The sequence below is a fragment of the Rhizophagus irregularis genome, chromosome 22 (genome assembly GCF_026210795.1).
Source record: "Rhizophagus irregularis chromosome 22, complete sequence".
NCBI classification, from domain to species: Eukaryota; Fungi; Glomeromycota; class Glomeromycetes; order Glomerales; family Glomeraceae; genus Rhizophagus; species Rhizophagus irregularis.
In genome coordinates, this window is record NC_089450.1 from 3,147,238 (window position 1) to 3,166,269 (window position 19,032).

General features: G+C 28.0%; 2 protein-coding genes across 2 annotated transcripts; one reads left to right on the forward strand and one right to left on the reverse strand.

Annotated features, from left to right (window-relative positions):
• The first annotated feature begins 1,082 nt into the window (after positions 1-1,082).
• Positions 1,083-2,354, forward strand: OCT59_014855 (uncharacterized protein). Its single transcript, XM_066150291.1, has one exon. It carries the CDS (start codon positions 1,266-1,268, stop codon positions 1,899-1,901), a length of 636 nt encoding a protein of 211 aa, XP_066002470.1. The 5' UTR covers positions 1,083-1,265; the 3' UTR covers positions 1,902-2,354.
• Positions 2,355-5,384: 3,030 nt separating this feature from the next.
• On the reverse strand, positions 5,385-6,694 carry OCT59_014856 (uncharacterized protein; the record flags this gene model as incomplete). Its single annotated transcript, XM_066150292.1, has 5 exons — positions 5,385-5,563; positions 5,626-5,956; positions 6,036-6,119; positions 6,415-6,585; positions 6,692-6,694. 5 exons carry the CDS (start codon positions 6,692-6,694, stop codon positions 5,385-5,387), a joined length of 768 nt encoding a protein of 255 aa, XP_066002471.1.
• Between the last annotated feature and the right edge of the window lie 12,338 nt (positions 6,695-19,032).

Sequence of the window (19,032 nt, forward strand, 5' to 3'; positions counted from 1 at the left end):
TAGTTATTGCAAATAAAATCAAAGATAATATTTTAATCAAAACATAACACGACACGTATACTCCAGAATAAATAAAATTATTTTTAATTGTAAATAGAGTTTTCATGCGTCATTTATTATTTTAAGGCGTTTTCTTTGAACTCCGTTGATTTAGCACAAAATGTAAAACAATAAAGTTGTATCGTTTGTTTTTCAGATTTAATCAATCTATTCATCTATTATCTATACTACAAATTCAAAGCTCAAATTATTTTACACAAAAGAATTGCTTTGATAGGGATTGGAATCGATTCTAAAAATCGAATTAATCGAAAATCCGATTATCGAATAAAAAATTCGAAATTATAGTGCCAGCCAGAATTACGAAATTATAAATTACGTGACATCGGATCTTTATAAAGTTTTAATTCCGACCGGAATTATAATCTTGGCCAGAGTATTCGTCGATCACTGATTATTCGTGCAATAAACGTTTTATTTTAAATGCAAAATCATAAAATTTAACAAACAAATTGTTCATATGTTAAATTTGTGATCATTGGAAATTTTCCTGCCACAAATTTAATGATGCACAATCAATTAATCGAAATCGAAAATCGAATTTTAGGATCGAAATTTGAGAAACGATTAATCGCGATTAGTCGATTCTAAAATCGATTCTAATTATGGGGAATCGATTCCAATCCCTAGCTTTGAAGTATGAAATAAATTATGTAAGACGAAATTAAATAATAAAATGACATGGAATTGACAAAATATTATTGCTTCATTGCCATAAAATATTCAATTAAGTTTATTAAAAATGATATTTAATTAATTACTATGTACAAATTAATAACAAATAATAATCATTTAATAGCAAAATTATTTTTTAAAAAAAAGTTAAAATTATTAAACAGTGAATTTTTTTAAGTTTCTTGTTCTCCGTTAAAAATAAATTCTCTGCTAGCTGGTTAGTTTCGTGGGCGCGGTTTGTGTCGATCTTCACCATATAAGGAATAAGTGACATTTAAGTGTCACTGATCACGTGCAGTCACGAGTTCAAAAACATTAAGTATCTGAGGGACTTAGTTTTTTTTAGTGCCGAATATATGAGAAAAACTCTTTCTCCTTTCCGTCTGGAATTTTATATTCCGCAGTAATATTATAAAGATTAACCCTTAAAAACCTTTATATGCTAAAGAGCGTACATAGGTGAGCCCTTTCTGGGCTCGGCGGAAAGGCGAGGTTTGATACCTTACCAGACTACACTCTTTTACACCCTTATGAACGAAAAAAACTCGGACTTCAACCTTATTCTCAACCCTCCCAACTACGAAAAGATTCTTTTCGGCTTTAGAGAAGAGCGTCTTTTACACAACAAATTTTTTGTCTTTCAACTAAGGTTCTCCAACCCAGAAAATATTCTTAAAAAGAAGATAACTTCTTTACACCAAGTCTCTTTACACCACTTGGAACTTTGGATAGAAGACTCTTTCGTCCAAACTGACGACCACTCTTGCTTCGAATTCTTGGCGTTGGCATGGTCTCGTGCTCAGCAAGACAATTTTCCTTTTTTGGATACATGCAACGTGTATTTTAATTACAAAGATATCCAAACTACACCAATTAAAACTCACGCTACACTAACCAAAATTTTCCTTATCGGGATTAACCTTCACGTTGACAAGAATCTTCCAGATATTTGGGCAAGACAGTCACGTGATATAGATAAAATTTTTTCTAAGGATGATATATATTCCTTATGGCGTTGGTTATTATTTCATGACACTTCTGGTTTAAATAAAGGCTCAGGAGTTACCATCATGATTACTGACAAAATAGCAAAAGATTTACAACATACAGAATTTCTCGAAGGACGTATCATCAATCTCATCTTCGGTTTTAAGAAATCAAATTAACTGAACGTGACTTGCTGCTACTTACCACCTAGCCCTAAGATAGACATTACCAAATTTAAAATCAGCGCTATTTGCGTCAATAGATTTATTTTTTTATTTTTTTTCTTATTTGTTTTTTTTGTTTTTATATAGATATACAATAGTTCTATAAACATATGTCTTTGACATTAGATAGTTTATTTTTATTTTTTTTTACGTTTCCACTAGTGCTATTAGGCGGGTGTTCTTGGGAAAGTTCTTGGATCTGACTCGTGTTCACCTATATCCATAGAGGACAGAATTCGTCACGCTTCGGGGTGGCTTGACGTGTAGTGATAGAATTACATATAGACTCATTTTTATGCTGTCAGCGTAATTGAATCTACCGTTTCGCTTTTCTGTTTTTTAAAAATTAAAAATAAAAATAAAATAGTTTTTTTTAGTGCCAAAAATTTATTTGTCACCCCATGACACAAAAAACCACGCCCACAAAACTTGGGTGCGACTTCACAGTCAAATGATATTTCTAGTGTTTCTTGACCACTATTTTGAAGTTTCTCACACGCTGCTTACAAAGTATTTTCAACACTAATATTTGCTGCCTGCCATAAAACCTTGAAAAATTCTTCCTGTTTATTAAAATATTGCTGAGGTCCACTTTGTCTTGTAATTCCTAACAATGTTAACATAGATCGCAATTCTTCTCTATTAACACCTCAAACCAAAGCAGTATCTGCAAAATATTTGGAAAAATCATCTTCTGGTCTTTCGTTATGATATTCAATTTCATTATAACACAATAAGCATTTACTTGTAACGCAAACTCCGATTTAAAGTTTCAATATTGTTAGTTAAAAGATATTTCTCTCAATTATTATTATATTGAAATACTATTTATTCAGAAATGATTAAAAACAGAATACTATGAAAATCCAAATTTCAAAATATAGCGTCTAGATTACTATATTGTATAGTAAATTTGTTAAGAAATAAGCCAGGCTGTTTATTCCTGAGTTTGACGAAATGAAAGTATAAACTGACTGAGCTACAGCAAATAATGAGCAATTGGAAAGTCCAATGAGCACCATGCGGCTAAAACCTTTGTTTAATAAAACTTTTTGTAAAAAAATATGTAACTAAAATAGTAATTTGAGACGAGTATAAGTAGCTTTTAAGCAAATATATGTAACAATGCCACCCTTAATATTGTTCAAGTTTTAATCAAGTGATAAGATCCAAGTCATCTAAATTATAAAGGTTAGAATTTCTAGATAGATCTTATAAATTCAACATACTTTACTAATATTATTTAATGATTATTATTGAACTCAAATACAATATTACTGGTATCTACTCTATATTCTAAATTGTAAAGACGAAAAATCAAAGATATTTCACTAGTTACTTGTAATAGTAAAATGAGCACATGAGTGATACATGTCGATAATTGAAAATTCTTAGAAAATGATCCAATTTTATAAACATAAAAATTTATTTATTTTAAAATGAAGATGAAAATAAAAGTAATTTAATGATTGATTTTCGACGTAAACAATCTTATTTTTTAAGGGTTGATTATTTAACCGCTTTGGTTAATTAACTGAGTTACTCATTTTTCGAAGAAATTCATTAAATTTTTTGAAAAGAACTGAATAAAATCCAAACTGTTTCTAATTTTTTTTATGAAAATATTAATAATATATTATTATTAACTATTATTGAATAATTATTAATTTATTATCATGATATATTATGATAGAGAATGTCAAAATTTCACCAGTGGTGATTGCGATTTTCACCATTCCGATTTTTTAAATTTTATAAGATTAATATTATATTAAATAATTAATTTAATTAATTACACATATTAAACAGTATCCTATATGTAAATTTACGAGATTTGTCTAAGGTCAAAAAGGCTGTTTTTCAGATAATTTTTGAGAAAACATAAAAATTTTGATATTTTAATTTTTTCACTTTATTTTAATTTTTTTTTTTTTTTTTGACAAAAATTTTAAAATTTGTCATGGTTAACATCAAATCAATATTTGTTAACATATTTATTATTTAAATTTTAGTGATCAGTATTTTTTAACTCTGGTCAAAATTATAAACCGGCATTTTAAATTCCAACTAAATTATAATTTTTGGTCAGAATTAAGTGGTGATCACCACCGGTGAGGTTTAGAAATAAACCATCAAATGCCAAAAATAAATATATTTAAAAGTTCAGTGTTTTTTTGACTCACGCTTTTATTGGTTAATTTGAATTATATATGTGGCAAAAAGATGGAACTCTGTCTCTGTAATTGGAATTACATTACATCGTCAATGGTTAATTTTTATTAAGTAATGATGAATGATGTTTAAAAGTACTATATTGATTATATCACTATAAAAATAATTCCCTAAAGGGGATGATCAAAATTGGATGCGAGAGTTTGATGCATAACCTTAAAAATCTTACAATAGCTGATTAACGGATTATAAGGATATTCAATAGGAAGTGATAGAAAAGCATTCATGACGTAATTTATCACGTGAAGCTGCGGTCTTCAACCTCAATTTTAACTTTATAGTCATACTCTTGAATAAAAGTATCTAAACTTGACGGAAACTGGGCACAACTTGGAATTGCATGGGCTCTACCTAACAACAGGTCTATCATAAGCGTCTTTTTGAATGATAGACAAATTCTGAAATGAATATTAACGCCAGATTTATTGCATTTTTTTTTTTCAAAAAAAAAAAATTAAATAATTAATTAAGGCTGTAATACAGAAATAATCGTTATACGAAATAAGTCTTAATTAGGAATATTAAAAAATTGTACACAAATATTTACACTTCTTTAAATTAAAATACATTTTCACAAAGAAAAAAAGAACAAAAGAATTTTATGAATGGAAAAAAAAAATAGCTTCGCCAAAATAAGGGGTTAATACTTAAAAGGAACATTTTGAAAAGAGTAAGTAAGTAAATGAAAATGAATGAAAATGATAGTACCAAATTAAGCCTCATAATGGGTCTTATTTAGTTTACCGAAAAAGGAAAGTTATGAATGAAAATAATGAAAATCAAATGGCACCAAATATAGCATTTCTATTCAACAAAGTTAAAGTTATAATGAAACTATTTACAGTATTGACATTTTCGGAGCCATTTAATAAATAAATTATATGATAGGATTGTCCTTAATCATTTTAACTTTAACTGCAGGTTCGGATACAATATGATCGGCACAAAATTATAGTAATCCCGAAAGTTAAAGAAATTAGCCAAATTAAAATAACCGAATTTATTAAATTCAACACACTTACAAACTACATAAGATTTTTTCATACGAACTAGACAAATTTTGGGCCAAACGTGAATATAAAAAAAAAGAGACTTAACATATCAAAAAAGTAAAATAAGATAAAATAAAATAAAATAAAAACAAAAACAAAAATGAAATACATAAAATATAAAATATATGAATAAACAAATAAAATACGATATAATTCAATAATTTGACAAGTGACAATCCGCAAAGTCATCTTCATTTTCTTCATTTTTTAATTCTTCTGCTATTTTAGTTTCTTCATTTTCACTTTCTTCAGAATTAGAATTATCGATATTATTAAGCTCTAAAATTACTTGACTAGCATCTGGTCTTTCGTCAGGTTCATGTCGCCAACATTCTAGAATAAATTTGTTAACCATAATTGAAGAAATAAAAATGATAAAATAATTTTATACTTACGTTGATAAAGTCTAATAAATTTAACATTTGTGTTTGAAATAGGTTCTTCTCTTAAGCCATTAAGAATGTCTAACGTAATAGAAGCATAATCTTTTCTTTTTTCAAAATTGTAAGGAGAGGAACAACTTGTTAATTGCCAGAATATTACTCCCATACTAAATATGTCGGATTTTTTCGTTAAATTATATGGAATTTTTGGATCAAGAAATTTAGGATCCACATAAGGTATTACACCAAATACTTCGGTATCAACATCCGATTCTTGTAGACATGAACGTCCAAAATCTGCTAATTTTATTGTATGCCCATGAATTAAGATATTATTGGGATGCTAAATATAAAGAGGAATGTTCAAATAATTAATTATTATAATAGATAAATTGTGAAATAATATAATTATTCAAACTTACAATATCTCGATGAATGATATCATTGTCATGTAAACATAAGATTGCACTTGCAATTTCTTTAGCAAATTTCAATTGAATTTCCGGCTTAAACGTTATAGCGTTGTTTAAATATTCTCCTAATGTTCCGCCATCCGCATACTCAAGAACAAGCAAATAATTTATTTCACCTAAAAGATAAAAAAAGTATATATACAAGTACTTAAATAAACTATTACCTATAATACTATTAACATATATTTATCACTTGCCTTTTATGACTCCAAAAAATTTAATTATATTTGGGTGAAAGTCAACTATTTTCATTAGATTAATCTAAAAAAAAAAAGAAAAGATGATAAATTGGTTTATAATTTTCTAAATTATTAGTCTAAAAACAGACCTCATTAATAATTTCTTTTCCTGCAGAAAGTTTAGTAATTTTCTTAATTGCAAATTTTGATGTAGTATTTTTCCAATACGCAGCGTAAACTGCAGCAGATCCTCCAGATCCAATTTCAAAAAGAATCTTAAAATCCTGATGGTCATAATGACGATAATCTTTGAGTAGGAACTGTATAATGAATATCGAATATTAATCAGATTGCGCAACAGAATATTCTCATTTCTTCCGGTCAAAAGATTCCCTTTTTGGGAATAGACCGTGCGAAAAAAAAAACCATTGTGTTTCGAAAGTTCTTTCGAAATTCTTCTCCTTTTTGGGTTTACAGGACTGAATTTGGCTATTCCTCTTTTGATAGCTGGTTCGGAGTCGTTATTTGGATTTCTTTTAACTAGAAACTTATGCTTCTTTAAAGTTTTCGTCAATAGGCGGTCTTTAAGTTTTTCTTGTACCTTTAAGCTTTTGGCACAATTTTTTAAGCTCTTATTTTTATAAATGATACTATAAATGATACTTCAACGTTTTGTCAGCAACAGGTATCTATAAAGTTTTTCTATTTTTAGACTTACTCAAAATTAATCTGAGTAAGTTTTGTTGGCTTAGAACAAAGTAAAAGGACCAGAATAAAAGCCAGCGATATCCTTATATATAGCGGAATTTAAATTATGTAAATCGCAAAAAGTGCATTACGATTTTAAAATGAAAATCAATTTTGTATTATCATTTGAATTTTATAATTTGACAGTTACACGATCATTCACAATAACAAAGGCTTGGTTGTTGCTTATTTCAGGAATGGTATATCTAAAACTTAATTAACCTTTTTAAATTAACTATTTTTGTATAAACTTATCATTTAGTCGGAAATAAGTTTACTATCGGCGAACAAGCCAATTTTTCTTAACGTATTTTTTAAAAACTTAGTTTAATTACTTCATTTTTGTTTATTTTAAAGTAACTAAAAGTAAAAAATTAAATAAGATGTCAATTTTATACATTATTCATCCGTTCGGTATATAGAAAACATGTTATGTATACGCCGGATACGTGGTTATGGACATTTTGCAGAAAGCCATTTCACCAAAGGACGTTTCACCGAAAAATAGGGCCAATATTACGCAGCATTATGAATAACTCAGGCGAGGTCAGCCTGGTGCGTGACATTTTCTTTCCAGACGATTTCAATATCCACAATACTATCCAAGGATATTGCATAATCGAAAGTTGTATAGGTTGTTTATAGTTATTGCCTTCTTCATAATTATCGTCACTCAGGCCAGAGATTATTTTTCGGCGAAATGGCTTTCGGCAAAATGTTCCGATACTCGCATACGTACATATTACATTATGACTTTATCTATTATATAATAAAATGTACGCGCGTACTGTTTAAAAATCATATGACCGTACATTTATTTTCTAAGAAGAAACAAAAAGAAAAATAAACACGATTTGCTTATCATTCTTGATATACACTTATAAAAAAGTACTTACTATTTCATAAATATTCAAACTAACTTGATAAAACACTGATATTTAAGTAATTCTATATTTTCTGAACAATTTTACTTAGCCTAGTTATTTTATTTAGTCAAAGTACTAAAATTAAGCCATAAAATTATAAAACAAATGCGGCACAGTAAGTTCATTAAAAAAATATTCATTGTTTTCAAATATTTAAGCAATATTAATAAAAAATTATTATTACAATAATATTTGGTTTTTTTCATACTTTTTAAATAACTCTATTCAATCTCTCAAGTCCTGTTTCATTTAATTAAAGTGTTAATTAATATTATAAAATTTTAAATTGTTAATTGATCACTTTTTGGGAACTTAAATGAGCAAAATGTTTTGCCAGATAAAATATCCGGCATCACTCAATTAAATTATCATGTGATCAAAATCAAAATTGAGTACTTTGATCGGCTTATTGAACGGTTAACCTTGGTCACCTTATTTTTCGTACAATAAAATAATTTTCTTGGCAAGTAAGCAATACCATAAAAGTATAGTAAACTTTTTGAGGGCGCATATTAAAACTTTACTAGGCACCAGATACGTTAAACAAGCGATCAAACATTTTTGTTGTTCGGAAAGTTCGGGTTGTTGATCAGGTCACGCAATTTCATCAGCCAATAATTATCAACTCAAAACCCGATCAAAATTTCGATTGAACAGGCCATATTAACCAATTCCCATTATCCATCCAGTTATTAGATATAATTTGATGATATAAATAATAGTTATTCGGCACGAAGTGCTATATATTGGGTAAATCAAATTTGATTGGTTGATCAGAAGGAGCCCAAGATCAACTGATTCCGATATTATCACGTGATTTATGATTAGTAATTTATAATAAATAAATTAAACTATTTTTATACTTTTATGTTTATTAATCAAACTATTTTTAACCATTTTTTTTTTACGAAACAATTTCTTTCTCACGTAATTTTCTCTACTAAACATTAAATATTTTTAAATAAATTTCAATGGAAACTCATAATTTTAATGTGTTTTTATAAATTTATTAAATTGCAACTTTTATATGGTATTTTTCAATACTAATTTTTGTCAAATATAATATATTCAGTCTTATTTTAAGCCCACAGCTGATGAACTTGCAAGAGCACAGCAAAAAATCGTATTCTATCAAATACTGTCAAATGTACTGAAAAATGTGTTAAAATTATGGACTCTTGGAGAAGTCATCCAAATGTTGACTATACATATTCATTAGAATCACTTACTTCTAAAGAATAAATTGAAAAAGAGATGTGTGAATTTATGGCTTCCGATCAAAAAAAAGGTGAACAGTATTCAAGAGATTACGAAGTCAACAGTCCAAATATTTGATGAATTAGAAGAAGGAGAAGGTTCAAGCCAGGCTAGTCAGTCAAGCCTGGCAATTTGGGAAATTGATGATGATTAATTAATAAATTCATTTTAATAAAAAAATTTTCATATTATTATAATCATGGCTAATTAATTCACTCAAGAATGCGGTGGATGGAATCATAATCTATTGGACGAGAATAATTTTCCCAAAATCCATGCTACACTTGATGGTTCTTTAAAGAAATGAAACGGTTGGGAGTAGGTGCAGCAAAACCGCATGATGGCTTAACAAATGAAGAATTAAACTTACGACGTCTCCTAATAATTCCAAAGGATTACTCAGAAGGGTTTACTTATGGATTTGTCTGTTAGGATGTCCACTCAATATCAATTTTAGCGTCATACTACACTCAGCAAACCGATCCTACTATAACTACTTTTTGCGTTACCATTTTTATTGTGTTCCAACATTAAATGTAACTGTATTTCAGTAAGTCCACAATAAGATTGGTTCGTCTACATGCCTATCTTTCAAATTTAGATACAAAGGTCTTGCAATTAAAAGCATGTTACTTGATAATTATGGTCTATATAATACAAAAGAAGCACTATTCTAAAAGTACCCCTTGGGCTGAGTGACCGAAGGAAGCGAGTGACAATCCACACCTCTGACACATAAGCAAACACAACCCTGACACATGAGTAGATCGAATGGACCGAATGGACATGACAGTCTGCACCAGGATATCTTGTCGAGGTAACTTATCAGGAAAACACAAGCATCTCATTACAAAATAGAATTTGTCACATTCAACAAAGTGTATTTTGACACAGGCGTGGTTGTGTTCTTAATCATGCAATATTTACTATATCACAAATAAGATCATTACCATGGAAGAATTGGAATTTATCGTTGTAAATAAAAAATTTTCAAATTTTCATTTTAATGATTTTAACATTTTTTACAAGAAAATATATAAAATGAATGGTCCCATAGACCTTTAAGAGGATTGAATCCTCATGGCAACAACGATGTCCGGTTTAAAAGTGATAGTTATTGGATTCATTTTGATTAGAATTTGTATATTTATTCAAGAAAAGATTTGAGAATTTGATTTAACTTGCTTGATTCGTTCGATTTAATATGATACGGTATTTTTAAGCATGTAAAATTCATTTGTTCCGATGGTGTTCGATTAGAGAAATCAGTCGCAAAAAAGAAAAATAAAGTTATTATATCCGCCATTGCTTATTATAGAAATTGTGGCTTTCCTTATGTACCCTATTTATCACTATTATCTCTTTTCCTACGCATAATGTATTGTTTCATTTTGATATTCTCCTCTTAGTGTTTCAAAAATAATAGTTTATTTTACTATTCGGCGGACATTGTGCGTTGATGTCATATTACTTATACATGAATAATTCCGATTACTCAATTAGTCTATTTGTGATATTGGTTAATTGATTTTACAAGACGCCTGAATTATTTAGGGGAATTCTTCAGGGGAAATTTTTGGGAATTTTTCTTTTACATTATTGACTTTTTGAAAGAATAAGATCAAATTTTATTTTCCTTAAATCAATCATACGAAAATAAACAACGAAAATAATGAAAATATCACCAATATTTTATTTATTTATTTATTTGAAACCTGCGCCGGATGCGTACGTACAGAATATTTCTACATTGAAATTTTTGCCGATTTTCAGTTGATTTTTGTAAAATTATTTTATCTCGTCTTTCGAATTTTTAAAAAAATGAAGTGAAGGATAATTGGATAATTTATAAAAATTTTAATAATTAATCGAAATTTATTTTTACGTAAAATTAAAAAATCAATTTATCGTTTAATTACAAAATAATATTATATACATATTAAAATCAAACCGATATTCAAAATACAAATAAAAATTTTAAAATTACAAGAATTCTTTTACAAAATCTTTTTAAAAATAAAATAAAATAAGTTTTTATAAAGCTATTTATTTAATTGCTTGATATCATAAACCATTAGGAGAATTTAAACTTTCATACAGTAATAGCAAAGAAAAAGTTTTTTTGTAGCGGTTAACTATAACAATGGCTGTTGATCCATTTTTGATTAAATTTGTATATATATGAGAAATAGTTTCTCGAGAATTGATTTGTCTAATTTATTTGTTTGCTTGATTTATTTGATTTGTCTTTCGTTCTGAACTTTATTGTTTTGATAAGGAAATTTTACAAGGAGAAATAAAGGCGTATTCATGATAAATATATCGAACAAATAAAATTTTGGGCGTTTAAATTGTCGATCATCATCATAGGAAAATTTTACATAATTTTACATTGTTTTCTTGTTATATATTGTTATATACCTACCCTTCACCATCATCTTCTTCCTCATGTATTGCAATTGTTTCACTTTTAATATCCACCAGGACCCCAAGAAATAAAATACTGAAATAGGTAACAAGAAATAAACGCGTAGAATGGGCCAAAATAACCACGAAAATCTTTCCTTTTTTAGATAATTTTAGATAATGTTGGTCAGAATTTTATTACTTATTTTTAATATCTGACTGACATTATAATAATTCCGGCCCTGAAAAAATGCTTAGAGCTAATAGTAAATTTTTGCTAATTTCCTATGACCTATTTATATATTGCTCGGGGTCCTATTCACCCTTGAAGTTTCGAAATTTTAAAGAGCATATATCCATTTTTAGAAATTATTTAAAGATCTGTAGGTCAATCATTTTTTGAATCCATTTCATGCGCCATTTCCGCCGTATGCATATCGACCGTCTAATCAAAATTTTTGGCTAAGAAAACTTTTTTCCTAAGGCGTCGACGTACATCAATATCAAATTAACTTTATTTGTACCCATTCGTGCAAAATTTGAAACTACAATTTTTTTTGTTCTACATTAATGGAGTCATTCAGCGTGATAACGATAGTATATTATTTAAATTAATACTATAAGATTATCAACTGAAAATACAGTATAATGTAACCTTACAAGGAAAAAATATATAAGAATTATTAAATGAAATGTTCGATATATTCAATGAACCATCTCGCTTTATTTTCAACTGTTAATCAATCTAAATATTGTTCAGATAGCATATTCTATCAGACTATATGGAGCTTCATCAGGAAATGTTTTCCACTTAAAATTCACGCGGAAATCCACATCAAATATGTGGAAATCTGAATAGTTCTAATATTTTCCAAATACCCTGTGACAAAAGCATGTGGTATTTTCGGCGGATCAACAAAATTCGATGTGAATCCGTGTAGGATGCTTGATGGTACTTATGTACCTGGATCTAGAGCACAGGCCCACGCAGCTACCTGCTAATGCCGCAGTAACTGTCAGACAGGAATTTATTCCTACCCACGATTTATTAGGTGGCGATGAAGCTCGTAATATGGGAATGTACACATGTTCCGATACAAAGCTATGTGGAATTATGTGATGTTTATAACATTATGCGTATTAAAATCCAATCCTACACTTGACTGTTTTGAACGATATGGCCGATCACGGGATTCGGGCGATGTAGTCTGGTCCGGTCATTATAGGACAATAACAGATGAATTTCATTGTTAAACCTTCATCTCAAAATAAGGGGATTACTAGGGTAAGTGGAAAGGAAGGGAATTAGAATAAGGGAAGGAAGAAATCAGGAATTAGGGTAAGAAAACATTTGTTTGAAGTTTGAAGTTTTGCCGATCAAAGTTAGGTAAGGAATTAATTGAAACGTGTATTCAGTAATCAATGCAGTGAATAAGAAAAAGGAAAAAAGTTCTTTCTATATTACTGTTTATACCAAAGTTTGTATATGAAAGTTTGCCATAATTCATGTAAAGTGTAACAATGATTCAAACTAAGCAATCTTGACGAGTTGACGTGTGAATATTTTATACATATAATCAATTTTTTTTATAATTATTGATTAAATAAATTCCAGCATTAATGATAAATTTCAATATTAGATCAAGTTAGTTATAATGATGACAATAATTACTATATACTATTGGTTGATAGAATCGTTCATTTGCGGTCAATCAAAATATATTGTGGATCAATTTGTATCTTCTCTAGTTGTTACTGGACTTTCTTACGTTATTTATATAAACTCTTTCATTCATAAATATTCTATGAAAAGAAAACAATAATATTTAAAAATAAAATACTAAGATAAAATATCACGACATTCAATGGTAATTCTATGCATGTCACCAAGTCACCAACAGAATTATTATTCTTATAAGATTTTATCTCCAAACTTTTCTACGCATCATTTATGCAGACTCAACTAGATATCATCTGGAACTAGAGGTTGCTAGATTGTTCATGGCTAAATCACAATTATTAAACGCACAAGTTCTGAATCGAAATGTACTCCTTAACTTGGCTTTACAGTAAAAACTTAAATTTTCTTAACCGATTTTATAAATCAATTATAGATTATATATGCCAAATCACTTCGCAAAAGAATCTTGTAATTTAAAATTTTAGGTAGCAATTTATTTTCTTAATCAAAATCAATAGAAATTTTAAATACATTTCAATGTCGCTCAATAGACTGTCGGAACGCCCAACATCAGAAAATTTCTTCCACGTAAAATCCACGTGGAAGGATCCACATATTTCTGAACTAATCCATACGGAATTACGTTACCTAAAAAATTTCATGATGCACGTCCTAATTTGGAATTTGTTGTGAAAATTTTTTCATAAATTCGGAAACGCACAACGTGACTTTCAGGATTCAAATTTATATATATAACGAAAAAAAAAAAAAAAAAATATAACGAAAAAATAATTTATTCAATTTATCCGTTACAATAGAATAATTTTTTTTTATATAAAATTAAGAAATTTACTTTTTTTTTATTAAATTTAAAAAACAAATTTATCTAGCGATAAAAAAAATATTTAGACCAAAAAAAAAAATTACTGCGTCTTTTCTTGAATTTAATGTAAAAGCCGCTTTTTATGCTTTATCTGCAGATCCAGGATAAAAAAATGATTAGTCGGTAGATTCAATACTACTTCTCTATTTTTTTAATTTAATTTAAGAAGTTTTATTTTTAACTGCTTTCTCTCCAATTTGTGTTTACAGTATCACATTTGATTTGTAGTAGTGCCGTATAGCTTTTTTAAATTTTGTAGCGTCATTATCATTTTGACCGATATCAAAATAAAACAGTGAAAAAAATTTATTTCGGGGCGTGCTTGTTAATGGTATGATTCTCTGACCCTAAGTCCGTAATGAAACAGCCATAATTCAACAAAGAATTGATGCATCTCGAATTAATTCAGTTCCAAAAATTATTATATCTTGTTGGATACATGTTGCAAAGACTATGAAAGCAGTTTTTAACAAGAAATTTACATCAGATAGCTATGAGAAATTGCAATAATGTCTCGAAGAAGAGTTTTCAATCCTTCCAAAGGTATAGTAACACATTTGAAATTCGGAATGTGGAATAATTTCAAATAATTAACAATATTTTACTTTATATAGGTTGTCCTAGTCTGTCTTTAGCCGGTGAGTATGTGAGCGGATGCGTCCTCGTCTGTAAATTTTCGCGAATCCGTTCAGGACCTTTTCAGCAATATTCTCCCTTAGGGTTCTGCATCTAAGAAGTGGAAGATGTCCTATTTATTATTTTTTTTTCTTATAGAACTCCGGTTCCAAGAATGTTACCGGAATCCTAGGCAAATTTTCACCTTCGAAAACTTGGAAAAAAATTATTTATTTTATTAATTTTTTTCATTTTTTTTTGTAAGTCTCTGTGAAAGCTCTTGTATTTTTCTTGATTTTTTTTTAAAAAATTTTTTTTTTTTTTGTAGAATTTCGGTTTCAAGATCATTACCGAAATACTTTTGAAACTTTGGAAAAATTTTTTAAAAAATGAAACGCCACACTACAGAACATGTCACTTCTGGAAATTGATATACACACCCAAAGGCATTTATACCGAAATTATGACATCGCTCCACTTAGATGCCATCGTAGAGGAATAAACATTCATATTGAAAAAAACTCAAAATCAAAATCAGCAGCAGTGGACTACAGAGTCATAAAGAAATTCCCGTTAATCTTTAAAATCAGGCAAAACTCCCACGCAATAGAAGTCCTCACTCATTTTACTCAATAATATGTTCCATGGCTTTAAAACGCATCGATATCTGATAACATAGTACAGTGGATCATGAGCTCCTTCGATTGGACAATAAGTGTAAGTTTCAGTACTTTCGAACATTTTTATTTTTTTCTTTTTTAAGAAACACTTTCCTTCTTTCTTTTTTGTAAGTTCCAGTCTTCTATTCTTTGAGTGAAAGTGTAAGTTTCGATACTATTAAAACTTCTATTTTCTAAGTTTCAATATGATTTTTTTTCATTTTTAGGAAAAATTGGGATTCATTCTCTTAGTAGTTTCTAGGTTTCGGTTCTTTGGAGGCTGATTGTATTGTAGTAATACAAATTTTTTATTAGATCCAGTTTTAAGCACCGATTATATTATCTATCTTCAGACTCTTCAAATTGAGTATGTTGGGTTTCAACGAAACTTACATTTTTTTTTCTAAGAAATGTTTTACAAAAATTACGAAACTTTTTTAATAGAAATGTTTAATAATATTTTTTTTTATTTCTTTATAGTTTCAGGACATCGAGCACTTGGAATTAATTTGTGAATTATTGTTATTCTTTATCGTCTTTTCTTTTATAATTGTGATTAAGAAAGATTAGTTCAATCAATTATTTGTCAATTTAAAAAATCAGTCTACCGTATATATTTAAATCATATAATAAAAACATTACGTTAATGAGGCGAAGTCCCTTGCAAGACGCAAATTCTAGTTAAACTTGTTGTAAATTAATAACAGTTCACATAATTTTGGATTTTCTATAATAAACCAAGAAAATAAAATTAAAGAAAAAGAAAAATCGAACAAAAAGCGGTTCAGCCAATAGAATTTTGTTGATTTTGCGCGCCATCTCAAATTCACTTTTTAAGATCTAGTATACCGAAATTAGTTAAAATTAAAAAAAAAAATTATTTACGCAATGGATATTGTAGATTATATCCCAAAATTATTTTATTGTTGAAAGCATAAACAAAGCACATGAATAAAGCATAAATAAGCATAGGGTAGGATAGGGTAGGTATGGGCACATGCATATGCATATACTTTGTTCAGGAATGTTTTTAAAATATATATACAAGCAGCGATAAATCTAACCAAAAATTCTCGTAATATGACACAATATTGCCAATAGTATTTTCTATTTCTTTATGACAATAAATTTACATTTAGAAATCTTTGATAATTTCATATGTACTTACCTTTAAACCTCCAACTGAAATTCCTTTATACACGACATCAATAAACGCAACGCCAAGATTAAAAAATCAAAGATGAATTTGCCGGAAAGAACAATATACAAAATATACTGCGATTATTTATTTTTTCTTCTTTTAGATTTTAAAAATAACAATTCTTTTTATTCATAAAATTAATTTAACTCAAAAAAGAAGAAAAAAAGAAATCAATAATAATAAATATCTATTATTACTACTTATTTAAGTATTGTAATAATTCATTTTATACACTTAACAAATATTAAAATAAATACTTTAAATAATTATTTGTATTGTTCAATTATGTACATAAAAAAATAAATGGCTTGATTGTTGCCTATCATAATTCTTCATATAATTTATTTCATAAAATTATTTTATCTATATAATTCATGCTTAATAAACTTTTTACATTTAATTATTTATATATTATCGGACTTTAAATCTTAAAAGAGAATGATGCTTATTAAAAAAAACGAATATAAATATTACCGTTTCACCTCTGCCCACCCATATTCAATTTTATTTTCTTTTTTATAAAAAAATCATTTCGATAATTTGAAAAGGAGCGAAATTCATCCTTTACAACTGCAGTAAGGGATGCTTATAAGGAAAAGTATCCGACCGAGCAGAAAATCGGTTGAATAATTGAGATATTGACGACATTAATCCCGCCACCACACGACCTCAATATTCACGACCCCACAACAACATCAACGCTCATCATCTGATAATCCAAATTACATTCCAATCTTTTTGTTCGATCCTTCTCACCAACCTTATGACCAACTTTCCACCATCGTATTGAATCGAATAATTCGTTCGAATTTTAATAATCGCGTATAGTATTCGAAATTTTATTTTTTTTCGACAAAATTCGTATTATTAAGAACAATATTCTTCGTTATTGTACTTAATTCATATATTTCATATCGTCGTAATGAAATCTTTTTTTTTTTTCGAAAGTTTGTGTTCTAAATTTTTTCGTTGAACATAATATATTTCATTATTTATTTGGTGTCAAAAATTACTGCTTACAAGTTTTTAAATAATGCAGTATTATATCATGCTCATCATTCCAGATTAGGGTTTTGGATTGAAAATTTTTTTAATTTTTTTTTCTATTGTAACATCCTTTTAAGGCGAATAAGATAGACATTATAAATTTATCTAATTGTTATCACAAATCATGCCACGCAAATTGACGGAAACTTGTGTAGGATGTACAATACAATTTTTATTGCACATTTAAAAAAAGGCAACGCAATAATTTTTTTTTTTTCATTATAAAATTCCTAATTTATTATTAAAAAATCCTGTCAATGCATGTAATATTTTTTGAAATAATTAATTTAAGTCTATGAATAAAATTAAATAAGGATAATAAACAATCAATAACCATAAATTACTTATCAAGCATTTTCCATATATACATAATTTTTATAAAGAACAATTTTTTTGTAGTGATTATAAGTAAGTTATATGTCGGGTTTAACATTAACAATGAAGAAATTACCAAATGCGTCACTGGTGGCGTTGTGCCACACTCAAAATTATTTTATTGAATGCAAGTAATTCCAGATAGAACACTTTTACATTATGATTTACCTTCTTACATATGCATTTACCGCTCGTATTCAAGAATTAAAAAAAAACTTAATTAGAAATAATTGAGATAATAGAACAACATTTTGAGTATGTATGCTCTGATTTTTCATATGACAAGATTAAAAAGTTGAGGAAAGATAATTTTTTTTTCACTTTTTAACGAATCGTTTAGAACCATCTAGTTCGCCAAACTCCTTTGCATTTATAATTTATGGTTTTTTTATTCATAAAAAATTATTGGGTATGTATGAGATTTTATGGCTAATTAACTTTAAGGCTAACTTAATTACGCCATATTACTTAATTAGTCACCTTAGGGTTGCATATCCAATTAAAATTATTTGAAGTTTTAAAAATTTTTATGGACAAAAACTTACATCGGTTTTTTAAACAATCAACATTTTTCATATTGTAAGCAAAACTACGCAAGTTCATATATCTAAATACTGTACTAGCATATATCATAGTCCTGTAATGCAAAATCTACATTATTCATCATCTGTAATTGAAACTGGTCCAAAAAAAACCCTAACCTATTAGCCGGTTAACCAATTTTTAGGCCGGTTAATTAACTGACTAAATATAATTCTGACCGGTGTTAAAAAAAATTTACCGAAATGATAATAACAGTCTTAACCGGCCGGGTTCAAAGCTCCAGTTGAAATGATCATCATTGTCAACTACCACTTCAAATACACCAACCTCAAATACAAATGCCATTTTTTTTTAATTTTTTTTAGTTTTCTGTCCTTAACTTTTATTTTTAGAAAGTTCTTTTATATTTGAATTCTTCCAGATTTTT